Raw genomic sequence first — 17,985 nt, 5'->3', positions numbered from 1 at the left:
TTACTATAGGGTTACTAGTATTTGTAAGACCAAATTGCTCTATCAGTGACACATTCGATTCTAGCCCTCAGCTATCTCAAAAGCCGCCATTTTGCATGCAACTTTGAAATTGTAAATGGAAAGGGGGTCATGTAGGTACTCAAAATCATGTGAAATTTTCTGGGGGGGGGGGGGAAAGATACAATCTGTTTTGAGATATCTCTAATCGTTTTCAAGTTATTTAAAGACAACTGTTCATAATGTCACAAACATTAGTTACTGCATCTACAGATATTTTGTAACATGGTACAGTACTAAGAAGGCTTTGGAAAAGATATTTTATGTAACTCTGGTAATTAATTTTTCCTGCTTTACTGTTTGGTTAACCTGTGATAGTTTCAATGATTGTTGTGATTATTTGAAGCGTTCCCATAACAAATTACTTGATTTTCATGATGGCATTATCGAAAGAAGAAAGAATTGATATCATTCTTCATTCTGGTGGGTTAAGCCATAGAAATGTTGCAGCAAACTGGACAAACAGTTTCCTGGATATTGGATTGGTCAATGTGGACCAGTAGAATGGCTGGCCAGGACTCCACATTTAACACCCCTTGATTATTTCTTTTGGTGTTACATAAAGAGCTTGGTATATAAAGAGAAAATTGAGAATGTGAAGAGAACATTTTGTAGCATTTCCGGGGTGACTTTAGCACAGGCTTCAATGATACAGTTCTTTAAATGTTCCACATTCTCAATTTTCTCTTCATATACCAAGCTCTTTATATAACCCCAAAAGAAAAAATCAAGAAGTGTTAAATCTGGAGACCTGGCCAGTCATTCTACTGGTCCACATCGACCAATCCAATGTCCAGGGAACTGTTCGTTCAGTCTGCTGCAACATTTCTGTGGCTTAACCTACCAGAAAGAAGAATGATATCAATTCTTTCCTCTTTCGATAATGCCATCACGAAAATCAAGAAATGTGTTATAGGAAAGCTTCAAATAACCACAACAATGCATTAAAACTGTCACAGGTTAACAAAACAATAAAGCAGGAAAAGTTAATTACCACAACTGCATAAAAATATCTTTTCCAAAGCCTCCTTAGTGCTGTACGATGTTACAAAATATCTGTAGATGCAGTAACTAATGTTTGTGTCATTATGACAGTTATCTTTAAATAACTTGAAAACGATTAGAGATATCTCAAAACAGATTGCACCTTTTTTCCAGAAAATTTCACATACTTTTGAGTATCTGCATGACCCCCTTTCCATTTAAAATTTCAAAGTTGCATCCAAAATGGCGGTTTTTGAGATAGCTGAGGGCTAGAATCGAATGTGTCACTGGTAGAGCATTTGGTCTTACAAATACTGGTAACATCTAGTCAGTGCTGTCATGGAGGCCATATAGGGCCATACAGCATATGGGAACCTAAATTTTTTTAATTAATCGTATGGGAAAAAGAAAATTTTGTCTGTATGGAGCCATACGGCATATGGGTGCCTAAGTTTTGTATGCAGAGATCTGTAAAGATCTTAGATCATCTCTTGCTGTTCCTAATGTAATAATAATAATAATAATAATAATAATAATAATAATAATAATAATTCTTTATTTATACTGGCAGAGTTAAGGCCATAGGGCCTTCTCTTACACTCTCCAGGTCACAAAGTATACAAGCAGTTAAAATTTAACAAAAAGTTAAAGAACAGAATACTAACATATTACAAAAAAAAAAAAAATAATAATAATAGCATAATAAAAGCGACACTAAACAACATGAAAATAATACAATAATACAAAAAAGAAAGTAAAATACATTGGAATATAGTATAAGCAACTCATTTAGTATAAATGGTTAATATGGAAAACGTAAGGTGGAATATAACAAAATGGAATGTAATAAAATAATAATAAAAAAGAAAACAAATACGAATATTAAATAAAATTCACAATAAAAAGGCTATGATAATAAATTCATCGGCTGATAAAGAGAACAAAAAGCGGAAAGGAAGGAAAGAAATATATAGCCTATATTTTTACAAAACTATCGCAGACAATGTCAGACAGTTTCTGACATGTTGTGGTAGAGAGTTCCAGAGATGAGCTGCAGAGACCGTGAAAAATGAAGAGTAGAAGGATGTTCTGTGTTTAGGAATGGAGAGCGTGATATGGTGTTGTGAGTGAGTATCTATTTCGTGATATGAGGACAAATGTTGAAAACGAGAAGCTAAGTAGCTAGGGTTAGAGGCTTGAAGAATATTGAAGAGTAAAGTGAGAGAGTGAATAGTTCTTCACTCTTTGAGACGGGCCCAGGACAGCGTATTTTATTTGATGGTCATAAACAAAAACTGTCCAACTCTGCAGCACTGGAATCCAGAATTATATAAAATAATGGTTGAAAAAGAAGAAGTGCTGCAAATACATGCAAATACACACTCCAACATTCATCGAGACAAGTGTGCATCTATGGTGGGGCTACATCATATATTCTTTAAATAAAGCTTGTTCTACAATTAAAATGTAAAGCAAAACAATTTCTTTACTTCTTCTTCTTTAATATTAAAAAATCATTAAATGACAGTCGGGGAAATAGAGAGAGGAGAGCAAAATATATTTCAAGGGAGAAAACAAGAAGTGGGGCGTATGGCCAAGAGAAAAATTACTGTGACAACACTGTCTATAGTAATCGAAAATCAAGCATAGGGAAGACATTTATATGGTTCCAGACTTTTGATTCACCCTGTATATGCATTTTCATAGACAAATGTGCTTCTGGCATGATGCATAATGGACTTCACATTTCACAAAGAAGTAACAGACGAATACTATCATGAAATGCACTCTGTTTTTTTCCAAAGATCATAATCGATATTAAAAAGAAGACATAAGAAGAAATATATTACTTTTTTATCTACTGTAATTAACCTTTTCAACTTCTGTCAGATGCGTTTCCAATTCACTGTGGGCTAAAGCAAGGAGATGCACTATCACCTTTACTTTTTAATGGCTTCATTGCCAAATGCAAGGCACTGGACAACAACTTTTTAACTTTGCTCTAGAGTATGCCTTTAGGAAAGTTCAGGATAACAGAGAGGGTTTGGAATTGAACGGGTTACATCTGCTGCTTGTCTATATGAATGACGTGAATATGTTAGGAGAAAATCCACAAACGATTAGGGAAAACACGGAAATTTTACTTGAAGCAAGTAAAGAGATAGGTTTGGAAGTAAATCCCGAAAAGACAAAGTATATGATTATGTCTCGTGACCAGAATATTGTACGAAATGGAAATATAAAAGTTGTAAATTTATCCTTTAAAGAGGTGGAAAAATTCAAATACCTGGGAGCAATAGTAACAAATAAAAATGACACTAGGGAGGAAATTAAACACAGAATAAATATGGGAAATGCCTGTTATTATTCGGTTGAGAAGCTTTTATCATCCAGTCTGCTGTCGAAAAATCTGAAAGTTAGAATTTATAAAACACTTATATTACCAGTTGTTCTTTATGGTTGTGAAACTTGGACTCTCACTTTGAGAGAGGAACATAGGTTAAGGGTGTTTGAGAATAAGGTGCTTAGGAAAATATTTGGGGCTAAGAGGGATAAAGTTACAGGAGAATGGAGAAAGTTACACAACACAGAACTGCACGCATTGTATTCTTCACCTGACATAATTAGGAACATTAAATCCAGACGTTTGAGATGGGCAGGGCATATAGCACATATGGGGGAATCCAGAAATGCATATAGTGTGATAGTTGGGAGGCCGGAGGGAAAAAAACCTTTGGGGAGGCCGAGGCATAGATGGGAGGATAATATTAAAATGGATTTGAGGGAGGTGGGATATGATGGTAGAGAGTGGATTAATCTTGCTCAGGATAGGGACCAATGGTGGGCTTATGTGAGGGTGACAATGAATCTCCGGGTTCCTTAAAAGCCAGTAAGTAAGTAAGTAACTAACCTTTCTTCTGTGCTGTTCCAAGCATGACAGTCAGAAATTCAGAATGTGATAATGTCCACTGAAACATTTTATTTACATCGGGTTCTTTTATGTTACTTCTATAGATAATATCACATAATTTTCCAAGAGTCTCAAGTAACATTCCTTTGGTATCTTGCTGTGTCTGTAAACCAAACTTGAGGGACATCTTAATGCATGCAGACCATTCACTACTCTTCTGCAAAGCTGTGCTGTCATTCAGTAACCCCACAGAGTCTTGCAAAATTTGACACACATGTTCAACTCGTTTTTCATCCAATATTCCTTCTTGTGATGAGTTAATTAACATTTCAAGTAACAGCAATACAAAGTTTAATTGTGATTCCTCATCATTTACTCGATTCTTTGCAAATATGCATTTGAGAATGGTGACATGAAAATCTTCATATTTGAGCGACTTTGTAACAGTTGATTTGAATTTGTGACATAGATCTTTTGCCACTTCAGTATCTGAAATGAAGTTGCAAACACAATAAATATATACATATAAATGGACAGACATTACTTTATACACTAGCTTAAGGTAAGTATGTTTCATTTACAGAGACTTTTAAATTACAGGAGCTATAGTCCGGATCAGCTTACTTCATACCCTTAGGGTGAAACCTAAACATTTTTCCCAATTACTACATATGCTAGTGGATTGTGGTGGTTTTCTAGTTTGCAGGTTGAATTTTCTTTTGCGAACTTCGTTTCGAATTTCGATACTGACAAATACTGCAAATGGCAGTGATTTTGTAACTGGTATGTTGGCAGCTGAGACAAATATCGACAATATTTGTCGGTACTGGAGTTCCATGAAATTAAAATTGTACTAGATTTCTGAGCTGGTTACTGGAAGCTAGTGAAATTTGAACATACTAATAATTAATTAATATCAGTATTAATATTAATACATAATAGTTTTTTATGTGTTGTGTTGTGCTTATAATTCAAGACTATAGTCAGTTAAGTTTTCGGAGTTAGTACTAACAATTTCATGTGGTCAAACAAAATACATTTTTAGGTTAGGTCTTGTGAGTCAATCGTTCAGCCAAACCAATGAATTTCGTATTGTCAGACAAAATACTTGACATGTTGATCCCTTTCTCATATAGTTTGCCTACGAAAATATGTTACAAATTGTTGAATTATTTAGAATAACCTTCCAACAAAGTAATAAGTCATTCAGTACATAGGATCGTGTGATATCTGGTAACAGTTGGTAACACTGACAAGACGGCAATATTTGCTGTTTAGGAACTGTTCTTATGTGATCCTCACTATAATTAGAATTAGTGTTGGTCGATGGATGACATAGTTGGAGCAGAGCAATGGTGATATGAATAGAAAAATTGAAGTACTCAAGAAAACGCGTCCCACATTCACTATGTCTACTGCAAATCTCTATCAATCTGACTACAATCAAATTTCATTCCCTTGGATGGAATGCCTACAGTTAATGTCAGTTACACTGCTCCATCAATTTAATAGAATGCATTTGAGTCTAAAGAAAGTAGAAAACAGTACAAGTGGTCGATTGTTGTGACGAGAATCCAAGCCCCCGCATACCGATAAGGCATCATGTCACTGATGTTCAAGTTTCAGTATTTCTGACAAATAAATATTATTCAATGCCTAGAAGACAGTGCAAATATTAAGTTGGATATTGCTGGAGAGTTTAAGATAATATTCACTTATCCATTCACTCATTTATTTATTCATTTAGTTATTAATTAATTAATTTATTTATTCAGTTATTTATTGAGTTACTTATGTAATTATTTATATACTTATTTATTTACGTATTTATTTACTTACGCATTTATTTGTTTGCTTGGCTTGCTTATTTATTTATTTATCTATTTATTCAAGTGCAGACCATTCTTAAAAAAATTACATATCTTGCCATTACCCTGTATTTATATTTATGAAACCTTAAATTTTATCAAATATAATTTGTATAGTTTTCCTATAAATTCAGACACACACCAGTACAATAAAAAAAATAAAGATAATATTTTTATTGAAAGTTTTAACACAACTCTATATAAAAACAGTTTCATTCATGCTGGTCTTCTTATGTATAATAGCATATCAAATTATCTTAAAGAAATATCTGCACATCAGAAATTTAAGAAAGCTCTTTATAAAATTTTAATCAAAAACTGCTTTTACAGTATGAACGAATTTATTGAAAATTGTCATAACTGAATAGAAAAAGAACGCCTTACTTCAAAAAATTTTACTTTCACTTTTCCAGATCCTGACTTCGAGAAGGATGTCTTCTCATGAAGGACGCGGCGGTTGAAACTGACTCCTGACTTCAAGACATACTGCAAATGGGACTTATAGCCAAAATCGACCGACCTGTAGTCTTCTTCAATCAAGTTCCAAGTTTTGTATATTTGTGTTTGTGTTGCATTTAATTATAGTTATTACTTTTATGTATATTATGTAATTAATTATTAGTTTGTAAATATGACATGTCCCACATCATGTGTATGATCAGTGGATGCAATAAATGATTATGATTATTTACTCATTGATTTATTAATCGATTTAATCATTCTTTTACTCATTTATTTATTAATTTATTTACTTATTTATTTGTTTGCTTGGCTTGCTTATTTATTTATATATTTATTAATTTTTTTATTCATTTATTTACTCATTTATTCATTGATTCATTTACTTATTTATTTATTTACCCACTTCTTTATTCACTTATTTATTTATTAATTCATTCATTTATTTAATTACTGTATATATTTATTTGTTTGCTTGGTTTGCTTCTTAATTATTTATTTATTTATGTATTTATTTATTTGTGTATTTATTTATTCATTAATTTATTTAATCATTTATTATTTTATTCACTCACACATTAATTTCTTCATTGATTCATACATTAATTCATTTATTCATTCATCATTTCATTTATTTATTATTGTATTTTATGGATAGATATATTCTAGGAAATAAAATTAATTTCTTTTAACAAGTCTTAAAGACCCATTCCCATATGATCAATGTCTTCTTGTCCATAATATTCCTTGACTTTCATGCTCTACCAAGACCAGATTAGCCAAACATGATGCTTGTCAATTACAGGGGACTTGTTCTACGTGTTACATCGAAGTAGGTGAACACTGACTTTCTCCAATATCGACAGAGCAGTGTACTGAATTGTGGAACTCTTTGGTTTAACTTCTGTAATACAATTTTGGTGAAGATTTTTGTTATTTTCTATGGTTTGTGACAATTATGTATCATTATTTATACATAATTATAATTATCAGTACATATGACGAGATTATGTGTGTTTTCCAAAACCACTGAGGCAAAAATAAGTCCAGAAAATATATAGAATTTAAATGGCTACAATAATATTTGAATATTATGACCAAGTTCCATTCACAAATGATAAAATACGAGAAAACAAATGTTAATCTTTTATTTAACGGTATAGATCTAAGTTACATATAAGCAAACAAGCTCATCATAATTGCCTTGTTTACTACTACAATAATTTGATGTCTTAAATTATTTATTAATACTAGTATAATTATTATTTTTACTCTAAAAATGTTTATTTTTGAGCTTGTAACGCATGAGTAAGACAAACACGAAAATAATACCCAATTTTTAAGATGTAAAAATTAGAAGTCAATTCAAAAAGATACAACTAGTAACTTAAGTTTATTAGGGGATTTGATCAGGAAGTACTGAAAATGACATGCAAATGTGGAGAAAGTAAATTGATTAACACATAATTCTGGTGTAATAACGATGACAACAGAAACAGAAACAAAAATAATAATAAGAAACTATGAAATGGCTATGAGGTAGTAGTGGCCGGTGATCGAAATTCTCGGTGAGGCCAGATGCTACTACATAGTTTAAGTGCCTCCGATAGGAAATGTTTATTCATGATATTAATTATCAGGGAAAGGATTTATATGTAAATACATATTTACTTATAAAGCTAATATAATTTATATTTTGCATTATCTTTATGTTTCACAATGTGTAGGGTTGAAAAATCCTACTTTTATTTTCCATATTTTTCCATATTTTAGAGTTTAGTACATATTTTCGTTAATTTCCATATATTTTCCATATTTCATATAAAACAGTCCATATTATATTAGGTTTAACAATAAAACAAAACAAAATTCCATTAACTTTTAAAAATACATTTCAACAATAGAGATTTAAACACATGTTCAGTAATCCCTTTAACATCAGAGTTATTTGAAAATTAGCAGTCCTATCAACAATGGGAAAGTAAGTTACAAAACTGTATTAATTTAATTTAAAATTTTTAACAGACTTCAGTTGTGCAGCTCAACAGTTAAATGCCAGTCAGAGTACACATAGGTTCAGTTTTGTAAATCATACTATAAAGACGGTAAATATGCCAAAAGTACGTCATTCAGTCAATTTAAAATCAAAACTAACAAGTTACATTTCAGAATTTAAAGAAGATGGTTTATCAACTGACAATAAAATATTATTTTGTAATTTGTGTCAGTGTGCAGTATCATCTACACAAAAGTTCCTGGTGCAACAACACATTACAACTAGTAAACATCAGGCCAACAAACAACTAAATTCCAAGCAGAGACAATTGTTTTTAACACAACCAACAACATCGAATGTAAGATCTGAGTTTAACATCGACCTGTGCCGTTCTCTCATCTCTGCTGATATTCCTCTCTACAAACTAAAGAATAAGGTCTTCAGGGAATTCCTTGAAAAATATACTCAACATACAATCCCGGATGAGTCAACACTTAGGAAGACGTATGCTCCATCCATCTACGATGAGACAATACAGAAGATAAGAGATGAAATTAAAGATAGTTCAATTTGGGTTTCCATTGATGAGACTCCCGACAAAGAAGGTAGACTTGTTGGTAATGTAGTTATCGGTTTGTTAAGTGAACAATATTCTGAACGAATTCTTTTACATTGTGATGTTCTAGAAAAGTGCAATAACAAAACTATAGTTAAACTGTTCAACGAAGCTATGGGTATCCTGTGGCCAAAGGGTATTATGTACGATAATGTGTTATTCTTTATTAGCGATGCTGCCCCTTATATGGTCAAAGCTGGACAAGCATTATCTGTTGTATATCCTAAATTGACTCATTTTACTTGTGTGGCGCATGCATTTCATCGTGTGGCAGAAGTGGTCAGAGACAATTTCCCTAAAGTAGATTTGTTGATTTCATCAGTGAAAAAAGTATTTCTCAAAGCTCCCAGTAGAGTTAACGTGTTGAAAGAAATGTACCCTGAAATTCCATTGCCACCAAAGCCAATTTTAACTAGATGGGGTACATGGCTAGAAGCAGTTGAATATTATGCCGAACATATAGACTCTATTAACAATGTTCTCCTTGCATTGGACTCTGAAGATGCAGTCTCAATTGATACTGCGAAAACAGTTACCTGTGACATAAGTGTGAAGAATGACTTAGCTCACATTCAGCATACATTTTCATGCATCATAAAAACGCTCAAAAGTCTCCAAAATAGGCACCTTTCACTATCTGAAAGTTTTGAAATTATAAATAGTACTGTGGAACAACTGAATCGTGGTAGAGGTAAAGTTGCAGATGCAGTAAGAGCTAAGGTGGACACTGTACTTTCAAAAAACCCTGGATATGAAGAACTACAAAAGGTTGTTGCTGTGATGAGTGGTGAATCAACAGTGAAGATTAACTTGGACTTATCCCCAGCAGACATTGTGAAATTGAATTATGTACCAGTTACTTCTTGTGACGTCGAACGCTCTTTTAGTCAGTATAAATCTATCCTCAGAGACAATAGAAGAAGATTCACTTTTCAGCACTTGAAAGAAATGTTTGTAACCTATTGTTATGGTAACAGACAATAAAAATTGTGTTTTGTTGAAACTACATTGGAAGATAAGGTACGTCCATTATATTTTTTGTTTAGTTTGATTAAAATGTACCAATATTTAACGTACATAGTCATTTTTTTATAATTTTAAGTCCATATTTAATTCCATATTTTGGTAAAAATCCATATTTAATTCCATATTTTGGTAAAAATAACTACATATATATTTACATATTTCATATATTTTTAGTCCATATAAATCCGTTCCCTGTTAATTATTATTGTTATATTATTAACTAGCCGTACCCATGCGCTCCGCTGCACCCATTAGAAGTAAATATAAAGTAATTACATAATTAAAATAGGACATTTGATCCAGGGAACATTCGTGTTTGATAGAAGGATAAATTGTTTATTATGTTACTTAAATTGTATTAAAAAAATTAAAATGCGATCATTTTGATCCAGAGACCACTCATTTGGCCACAAAAATTATTTTAGGAAATAGAGGAAACGAATCCATGTATTGTGGGTCCCTATCACCACGGCATGGCGCGTCCTCAGGTTGCGGATCGAGGAGACGGCCTCCAGATATGGAGGGTAGCTGCGAATATATTGAATAAGCAGTCGCGGACAGCAGATGAGGGGTGGTCCTCCAGCTTGGGGGTTGGGCGAAGGGCTAACAACCCATCACCGTAAAAAACAGCTTGTTACGAATCCTTCAAATAAGGAGGTGGGATGTGATGGTAGGGACTGGATTAATCTTGCTAAGGATAGATACTGGTGGCGGGCTTATGTGAGGGCGGAAATGAACCTCTGGGTTCCTTAAAAGCCATTTGTAAGTAAGTAAGAGGAAACGAATGCCTATCAAGTTTTCTGTGCATAAGAAGGTATTTTAATCTTACCTGTCCTCGATTCACTCAGAAGTTAGTGTAATAACATTATAGCATTATGTCTATCTAGAGAAACTACACTTTTCAATGGTGAATTAATAATTAATTATACAAATCGGTTAATTTAGCTTCCGATATTACTTCATACAAACACAGAAACATTCTCTGTAGGCTATGTTTCATAGCTTTCGATTGTTGGTGTCCAAGGCCCCTTATAGACTAAGTCATTTGTTTTTTATTTCATTACATTGCCTCAGATGGAGTTGTTATTGTAATTTTGAAACTCATTTATCTCATTAAATATCAGTCCTATCAAAATTTTGCATGGAATAAAACTTATCGGAAATTATTTTTAAAGAAACTTTTGTTATGTAATATTTTTCATGAAAATTAATAATAAGGGAGATTTTTCGATTTATTTAATTCAGGCCTCTTTATAACCCCCCTTTTAAATAAAATATTTTGAATGCCATATAGCCTAAATTCTAAGTTACAACGAACTTAATTTGTATTCCAATTTTCATATAAATCGGTTCTGCCATTATCACGTGAAAAGGTAACAAACATCCAGACAGACAGACAGACATACAAACAAAAATTAAAAAAAAAAAGCGATTTTCGGTTTCAGGGTGGTTAATTATATATGTTAGGACCAATTATTTTTGGAAAATCGAAAATTACCAGAAAAATTTCGGCTACAGATTTATTATTAGTATAGATATCATTATTACTGTATTATTATTATTATTATTATTATTATTATTATTATTATTATTATTATTATCAGTATTATCATTATTATTAATGAAAAATAATAAGTCATTCACCAAATAAGTTATGCTGTGAGTTTGTTTCAGTGACTGTTTGAGTGTGATGAAGCAACACATATTATGCTCAGCAAGAAAATGTGTTGAAATTCCCCTTTCTTCTTTTTTTTAAATTTTTTTTTTCCCTTTGACAGCAACAAACAAGGCCAACAGAAAAGTTTATTTCGCACCACATTACCACTTAACCATTTATGTTGCCCATACCAGGATGCAATAGAAACTCGCGTTTAAGATTATCTATCACAAAAATTGTCAGCGATGTCGTAGGTTTCTCGGTACGTTATCTCTTTATTTAAAACTTCCTTTCTTTCAATATTATTTCTTCTCGAAAAAGGACACTCTAACAATGAATTAACTATAATTATCATCATTATTTCTCGCATTTGTGTTTATATTTTCCAGAAACACATAACATTGAACCACACTCACTACTGTACTATGAAGTACAATACCCTCGCTTAAGTCATAGACTGAGACATAAGGGGAGAGAACAGTGTGGGTCTCTGCCTGCCAAAGAGCTGGAATTTTTACTTTATTTATGGACTATTTAGGAAGACAAGTCACAACCACTATTCCCACTCCACTCTACCCTCAAGACCGGTCAACGGATGGGAGGAGTAAAAGCTGACCAGGCAACGAGGCCAGACGAATTGTGCCTCAGCTACAGCTTTTCAAGCCCAACATCAAAGCCCGCGAAGACACATGGAATGCAGAAACCAGACCCGGCATGAGCAATCCTGGCCTCAGGAACAAATTTTACGGCAAAACAGGTCTATATACACTACAAAGTTTTCAAATACTTCTACAGCGATATATGCTTCATTCAAATAACTAATATCTATATATATAATTTGAACAGGTAATGGAAATTACGGGAAAACGGCTGAACGGATTTTAATAAATGACCCCTCATTTCGAAGCTTGGACCCAAAGTTTTTCAGAAAAATAGTAGTTTACAGTGAAATGTTAATTTTCCTATTTTCCAAAATCCATCTGTCGTCAGTTTTGAGAAATAATGGCTTTTCAAAATAAAAAAAACACAAACACACTACAATCTATACTAATAATAAATCTGTAGCAGAAATTTTTCTGGTAATTTTCGATTTTCCAAAAATAATTGGTCCTAACATATATAATTAATCACCCTGAAACCGAAAATCGCATTTTTGAAATGTTTGTTTGTATGTCTGTCTGTATGTTTGTTACCTTTTCACGCGATAATGGCTGAACGGATTTCGATGAAAATTGAAATATAAATTAAGTTCGTTGTAACTTAGATTTTAGGCTATATGGCATTCAAAATACATTATTTAAAAGGGGGGTTATAAGGGGGCCTGAATTAAATAAATCGAAATATCTCGCTTATTATTGATTTTTGTGGAAAATGTTACATAACAAAAGTTTCTTTAAAAATTATTTCCGATAAGTTTTATTCCTTGAAAAATTTTGATAGGACTGATATTTAATGAGATAAATGAGTTTTAGAATTAAAATAACTGCCATCTAAGGCGGTGTAATGAATTAAAAAACAAATGACTTCGTCTATAAGGGGCCTTGGACAGCAACAATCGAAAGCTATGAAACATATCCTACAAATAATGTTTCTGTGTTTGTATGAAGTAATATCGGAAGCTAAATTAACCGATTTGTATAATTAATTATTAATTCACCATTTGAAAGTGTAGTTTCTCTAGATGGACATAATGCTATAATGTTATTACAGTAACTTCTGAGTGAATCGAGGACAGGTAAGATTAAAATAGCTTCTTATGCACAGAAAACTTGATAGGCTATTCTGTACATTCGTTTCCTGTATTTCCTAAAATAATTTTTATGACCAAATGAGTGGTCTCTGGATCAAAATGACCGCATTTTAATTATGCAAATACAGTTTAAATTAAGTAACATAATAAACGATTTAGCCTTATATCAAACACGAATGTTCCCTGGATCAAATGTCCTATTTTAATTATGTAATTACTTTATATTTATTTCAAACGGGTGCAGCGGAGCGCACGGGTACAGCTAGTAAACAATAAGCTATTATACAAAGGCCATGACCTGCAGGATTGCTGACTGTTCAAATTCAATTGGTTATTAAAAACTTCACGACGTACTAAAAATAATTTATAGGTGAGTAATTTTCTGAGTACAGCTGTGTATTGGATATTAAAATCTACAAAACGTGAGGTGGTTTGATGACATTATTACCATTAGAAATGAAATATTGTTATAGTTAATGCCATGATGTGATTATTCTTCATTAATTATACATATTAATGCTATATTGATGATATGAAAGTGAAACGTTTTGGGGTTATGTAAGTAGATGTAGAGAATATCTTACATTAGATCTTCATTTGTATAATTTACTGAGTGGCGGCTATATAACTACAAAACTTACGTAAGATAATATTGTTATTAAAAATCAAACATTTTTATAGTTATTAATCAAGTGCAGTTAGGTCTTTTTCATATACTTAATTGCGATGTGGTGTAGATATTTATATTCGTCATTCTCTTCAGTACTGACTCGAAAGTTTCACATACAATCCATAATGACCTGAAATAGCTACCGGTATTGCTTTACTCCCACATGAAAAACCTACTGATCGTCCAGACATTGTTACGAGTACTTGCGTTTTCGCGTTGAAAGTCAAAAACTGATGGTGAATAAGTCAAGTTCAAGAAACAGTATTTGGCATAAAAATATTCAAAGGGAGTATGTTTAATTATTATGGAAGCAAGTAACTTCCAAAATGTCTGGTATTCTTCATTGAAAATAAATCTGAAAAAATTTTATTTGAACGTCTAATGAACTTAGTTTGCAGCATTTGCTGCACAAGCCACTAGTATTATATAAAAACACAAAATTTGATTTCAGTTAAGCCAAGTAACTGAGGCCCGGCCTCACTTGCCTCAGTCAATCAGCCGCCACTGCTATGAGGGGAAGAGGAATAAGAAAAAGATGCGAGTGAATAGAAAACAAAGGAAGTAGAGGGAGAATGAGGAAGAGATTAAAGGATAAAACACTGATGTGGAGGGACGAGAAAAATATAGTGAGATGATGAAAGGTGGAGAAGCAGGAGCAGAGGAAAGCAGAAAATTAATTACCATGAAAAATTACTCACCCATACACTTCTCCAGAAGTTGTACTGCAACATCACTATGACACTTTAACCACCATGATGCTTTAGACGGTTCTAGAACTGCAGTCTGAATCTCACTGCTGCACTGACTATATATTTTATTAAGAACAGTTTGTTCAATTGGAGCACCATAGTCGAAGGCAACTGATAAGAGTGGAAAGAGAAGAGTAGAATTCTGTCTCAGACTTTTACTCTGTCTTACAAATGATATGAAATCATGAATCAGGACTGATTTGCGATTGAGCAACAATACACAAAGTTTTACAGTGGAGCTGTGTACTGGTTGTTGTTGCAGAAGGGAATGCAGTAAGCCTGAAAAACACAAAAATATTATATCACAAAGATGCAAAAAAATAATACAAATGTAATATCACTTTAGGTATAGATATACATCAATTCTTCCTTATGTAGATGAAATTATTGGGATCATCAGTGTGGTCTTAGGCATAATAGATCAACTATTGATTAGATATTTTGTATTCGTTAGATAATGGAGAAAAAATGGGAGTATAAGGGTACAGTGCATCAGTTATTCATATATTTAAAAAAGGCATATGACTCGATTAAGAGAGAAGCTTTATATGATATTCTTATTGAATTTGGTATTCCCAAGAAACTAGTTCGATTAATTAAAATGTGTCTCAGTGAAACGTACAGCAGAGTCCGTATAGGTCAGTTTCTGTCAGATGCGTTTCCAATTCAGTGTGGGCTAAAGCAAGGAGATGCTCTAGAGTATGCCATTAGGAAAGTCCAGGGTAACAGAGAGGGTTTGGAATTCAACGGGTTACATCAGCTGCTTGTCTATGCAAAGACGTGAATATGTTAGGAGAAAATCCACAAACGATTAGGGAAAACACGGGAATTTTACTGGAAGCAAGTAAAGAGATAGGTTTGGAAGTAAATCCCGAAAAGACAAAGTATATGATTATGTCTCGTGACCAGAATATTGTACGAAATGGAAATATAAAAATTGGAAATTTATCTTTTGAAGAGGTGGAGAAGTTCAAACATCTGGGAGCAACAGTAACAAATATAAATGATACTCAGGAGGAAATCAAACACAGAATAAATATGGGAAATGCCTGTTATTATTCGGTTGAGAAACTTTTATCATCCAGTCAGCTGTCGAAAAATCTGAAAGTTAGAATTTATAAAACAGTTATATTACCGGTTGTTCTGTATGGTTGTGAAACTTGGACTCTCACTTTGAGAGAGGAACATAGGTTAAGGGTGTTTGAGAATAAAGTGCTTAGGAAAATATTTGGGGCTAAGAGGGATGAAGTTACAGGAGAATGGAGAATGTTACACAACACAGAACTGCACGCAATGTATTCTTCACCTGACATAATTAGGAACATCAAAACCAGACGTTTGACATGGGCAGGGCATGTAGCACATATGGGCGAATCCAGAAATGCATATAGAGTGTTAGTTGGGAGGTCGGAGGGAAAAAGACCTTTAGGGAGGCCGAGACGTAGATGGGAAGATAATATTAAAATGGATTTGAGGGAGGTGGGATATGATGATAGAGAATGGATTAATTTTGCTCAGGATAGGGACCAATGGCGGACTTATGTGAGGGCGGCAATGAACCTCCAGGTTCCTTAAAAGCCAGTACGTATGTAAGTAAGTAAGTATGCCATTAAGGAAAGTCCAGGTTAACAGAGAGGGTTTGGAATTGAACGGGTTACATCAGCTGCTTGTCTATGCGGATGACGTGAATATGTTAGGACAAAATCCACAAACGATTAGGGAAAACACGGGAATTTTACTGGAAGCAAGTAAAGAGATAGGTTTGGAAGTAAATCCCGAAAAGACAAAGTATATGATTATGTCTCGTGACCAGAATATTGTACGAAATGGAAATATAAAAATTGGAAATTTATCTTTTGAAGAGGTGGAGAAGTTCAAACATCTGGGAGCAACAGTAACAAATATAAATGATACTCAGGAGGAAATCAAACACAGAATAAATATGGGAAATGCCTGTTATTATTCGGTTGAGAAACTTTTATCATCCAGTCAGCTGTCGAAAAATCTGAAAGTTAGAATTTATAAAACAGTTATATTACCGGTTGTTCTGTATGGTTGTGAAACTTGGACTCTCACTTTGAGAGAGGAACATAGGTTAAGGGTGTTTGAGAATAAAGTGCTTAGGAAAATATTTGGGGCTAAGAGGGATGAAGTTACAGGAGAATGGAGAATGTTACACAACACAGAACTGCACGCAATGTATTCTTCACCTGACATAATTAGGAACATCAAAACCAGACGTTTGACATGGGCAGGGCATGTAGCACATATGGGCGAATCCAGAAATGCATATAGAGTGTTAGTTGGGAGGTCGGAGGGAAAAAGACCTTTAGGGAGGCCGAGACGTAGATGGGAAGATAATATTAAAATGGATTTGAGGGAGGTGGGATATGATGATAGAGAATGGATTAATTTTGCTCAGGATAGGGACCAATGGCGGACTTATGTGAGGGCGGCAATGAACCTCCAGGTTCCTTAAAAGCCAGTACGTATGTAAGTAAGTAAGTATGCCATTAAGGAAAGTCCAGGTTAACAGAGAGGGTTTGGAATTGAACGGGTTACATCAGCTGCTTGTCTATGCGGATGACGTGAATATGTTAGGACCAAATCCACAAACGATTAGGGAAAACATGGGAATTTTACTGGAAGCAAGTAAAGAGATAGGTTTGGAAGTAAATCCTGAAAAGACAAAGTATATGATTATGTCTCGTGACCAGAATATTGTACGAAATGGAAATATAAAAATTGGAAATTTATCTTTTGAAGAGGTGGAGAAGTTCAAATATCCTGGAGCAACAGTAACAAATATAAATGATACTTGGGAGGAAATTAAACACAGAATAAATACGGGAAATGCCTGTTATTATTCGGTTGAGAAGCTTTTATCATCCAGTCTGCTGTCAAAAAATCTGAAAGTTAGAATTTATAAAACAGTTATATTACAGGTTGTTCTTTATGGTTGTGAAACTTGGACTCTCACTTTGAGAGAGGAACATAGGTTAAGGGTGTTTGAGAATAAGGTGCTTAGAAAAATATTTGGGGCTAAGAGGGATGAAGTTACAGGAGAATGGAGAATGTTACACAACACAAAACTGCACGCATTGTATTCTTCACCTGACATAATTAGGAACATTAAATCCAGATGTTTGAGATGGGCAGGGCGGATTTGAGGGAGGTGGGATGTGATGATAGAGACTGGATTAATCTTGCTCAGGATATTGACCAATGGCGGGCTTATGTGA

General features: G+C 33.5%; 1 protein-coding gene across 2 annotated transcripts in view; it reads right to left on the bottom strand.

Annotated features, from left to right (window-relative positions):
* Nucleotides 1–17,985, bottom strand: part of LOC138691124 (nucleolar pre-ribosomal-associated protein 1) — a 101,875-nt gene that overhangs the window by 22,014 nt on the left and 61,876 nt on the right. For both annotated transcript variants that reach the window (XM_069812857.1, XM_069812858.1), the window contains 2 exons: nucleotides 14,693–15,022; nucleotides 3,953–4,441 (listed from right to left, as the gene is read on the bottom strand). In XM_069812857.1, the coding sequence (XP_069668958.1) occupies nucleotides 3,953–4,441; nucleotides 14,693–15,022 (819 nt within the window). The remainder of the gene's footprint in view (nucleotides 1–3,952; nucleotides 4,442–14,692; nucleotides 15,023–17,985) is intronic.

Source organism: Periplaneta americana, chromosome 16, assembly GCF_040183065.1.
Source record: "Periplaneta americana isolate PAMFEO1 chromosome 16, P.americana_PAMFEO1_priV1, whole genome shotgun sequence".
Taxonomy (NCBI): Eukaryota; Metazoa; Arthropoda; class Insecta; order Blattodea; family Blattidae; genus Periplaneta; species Periplaneta americana.
The sequence above is the reverse complement of the archived record's forward strand: the minus strand, read 5'-3'. Positions and strand labels throughout refer to the sequence as shown.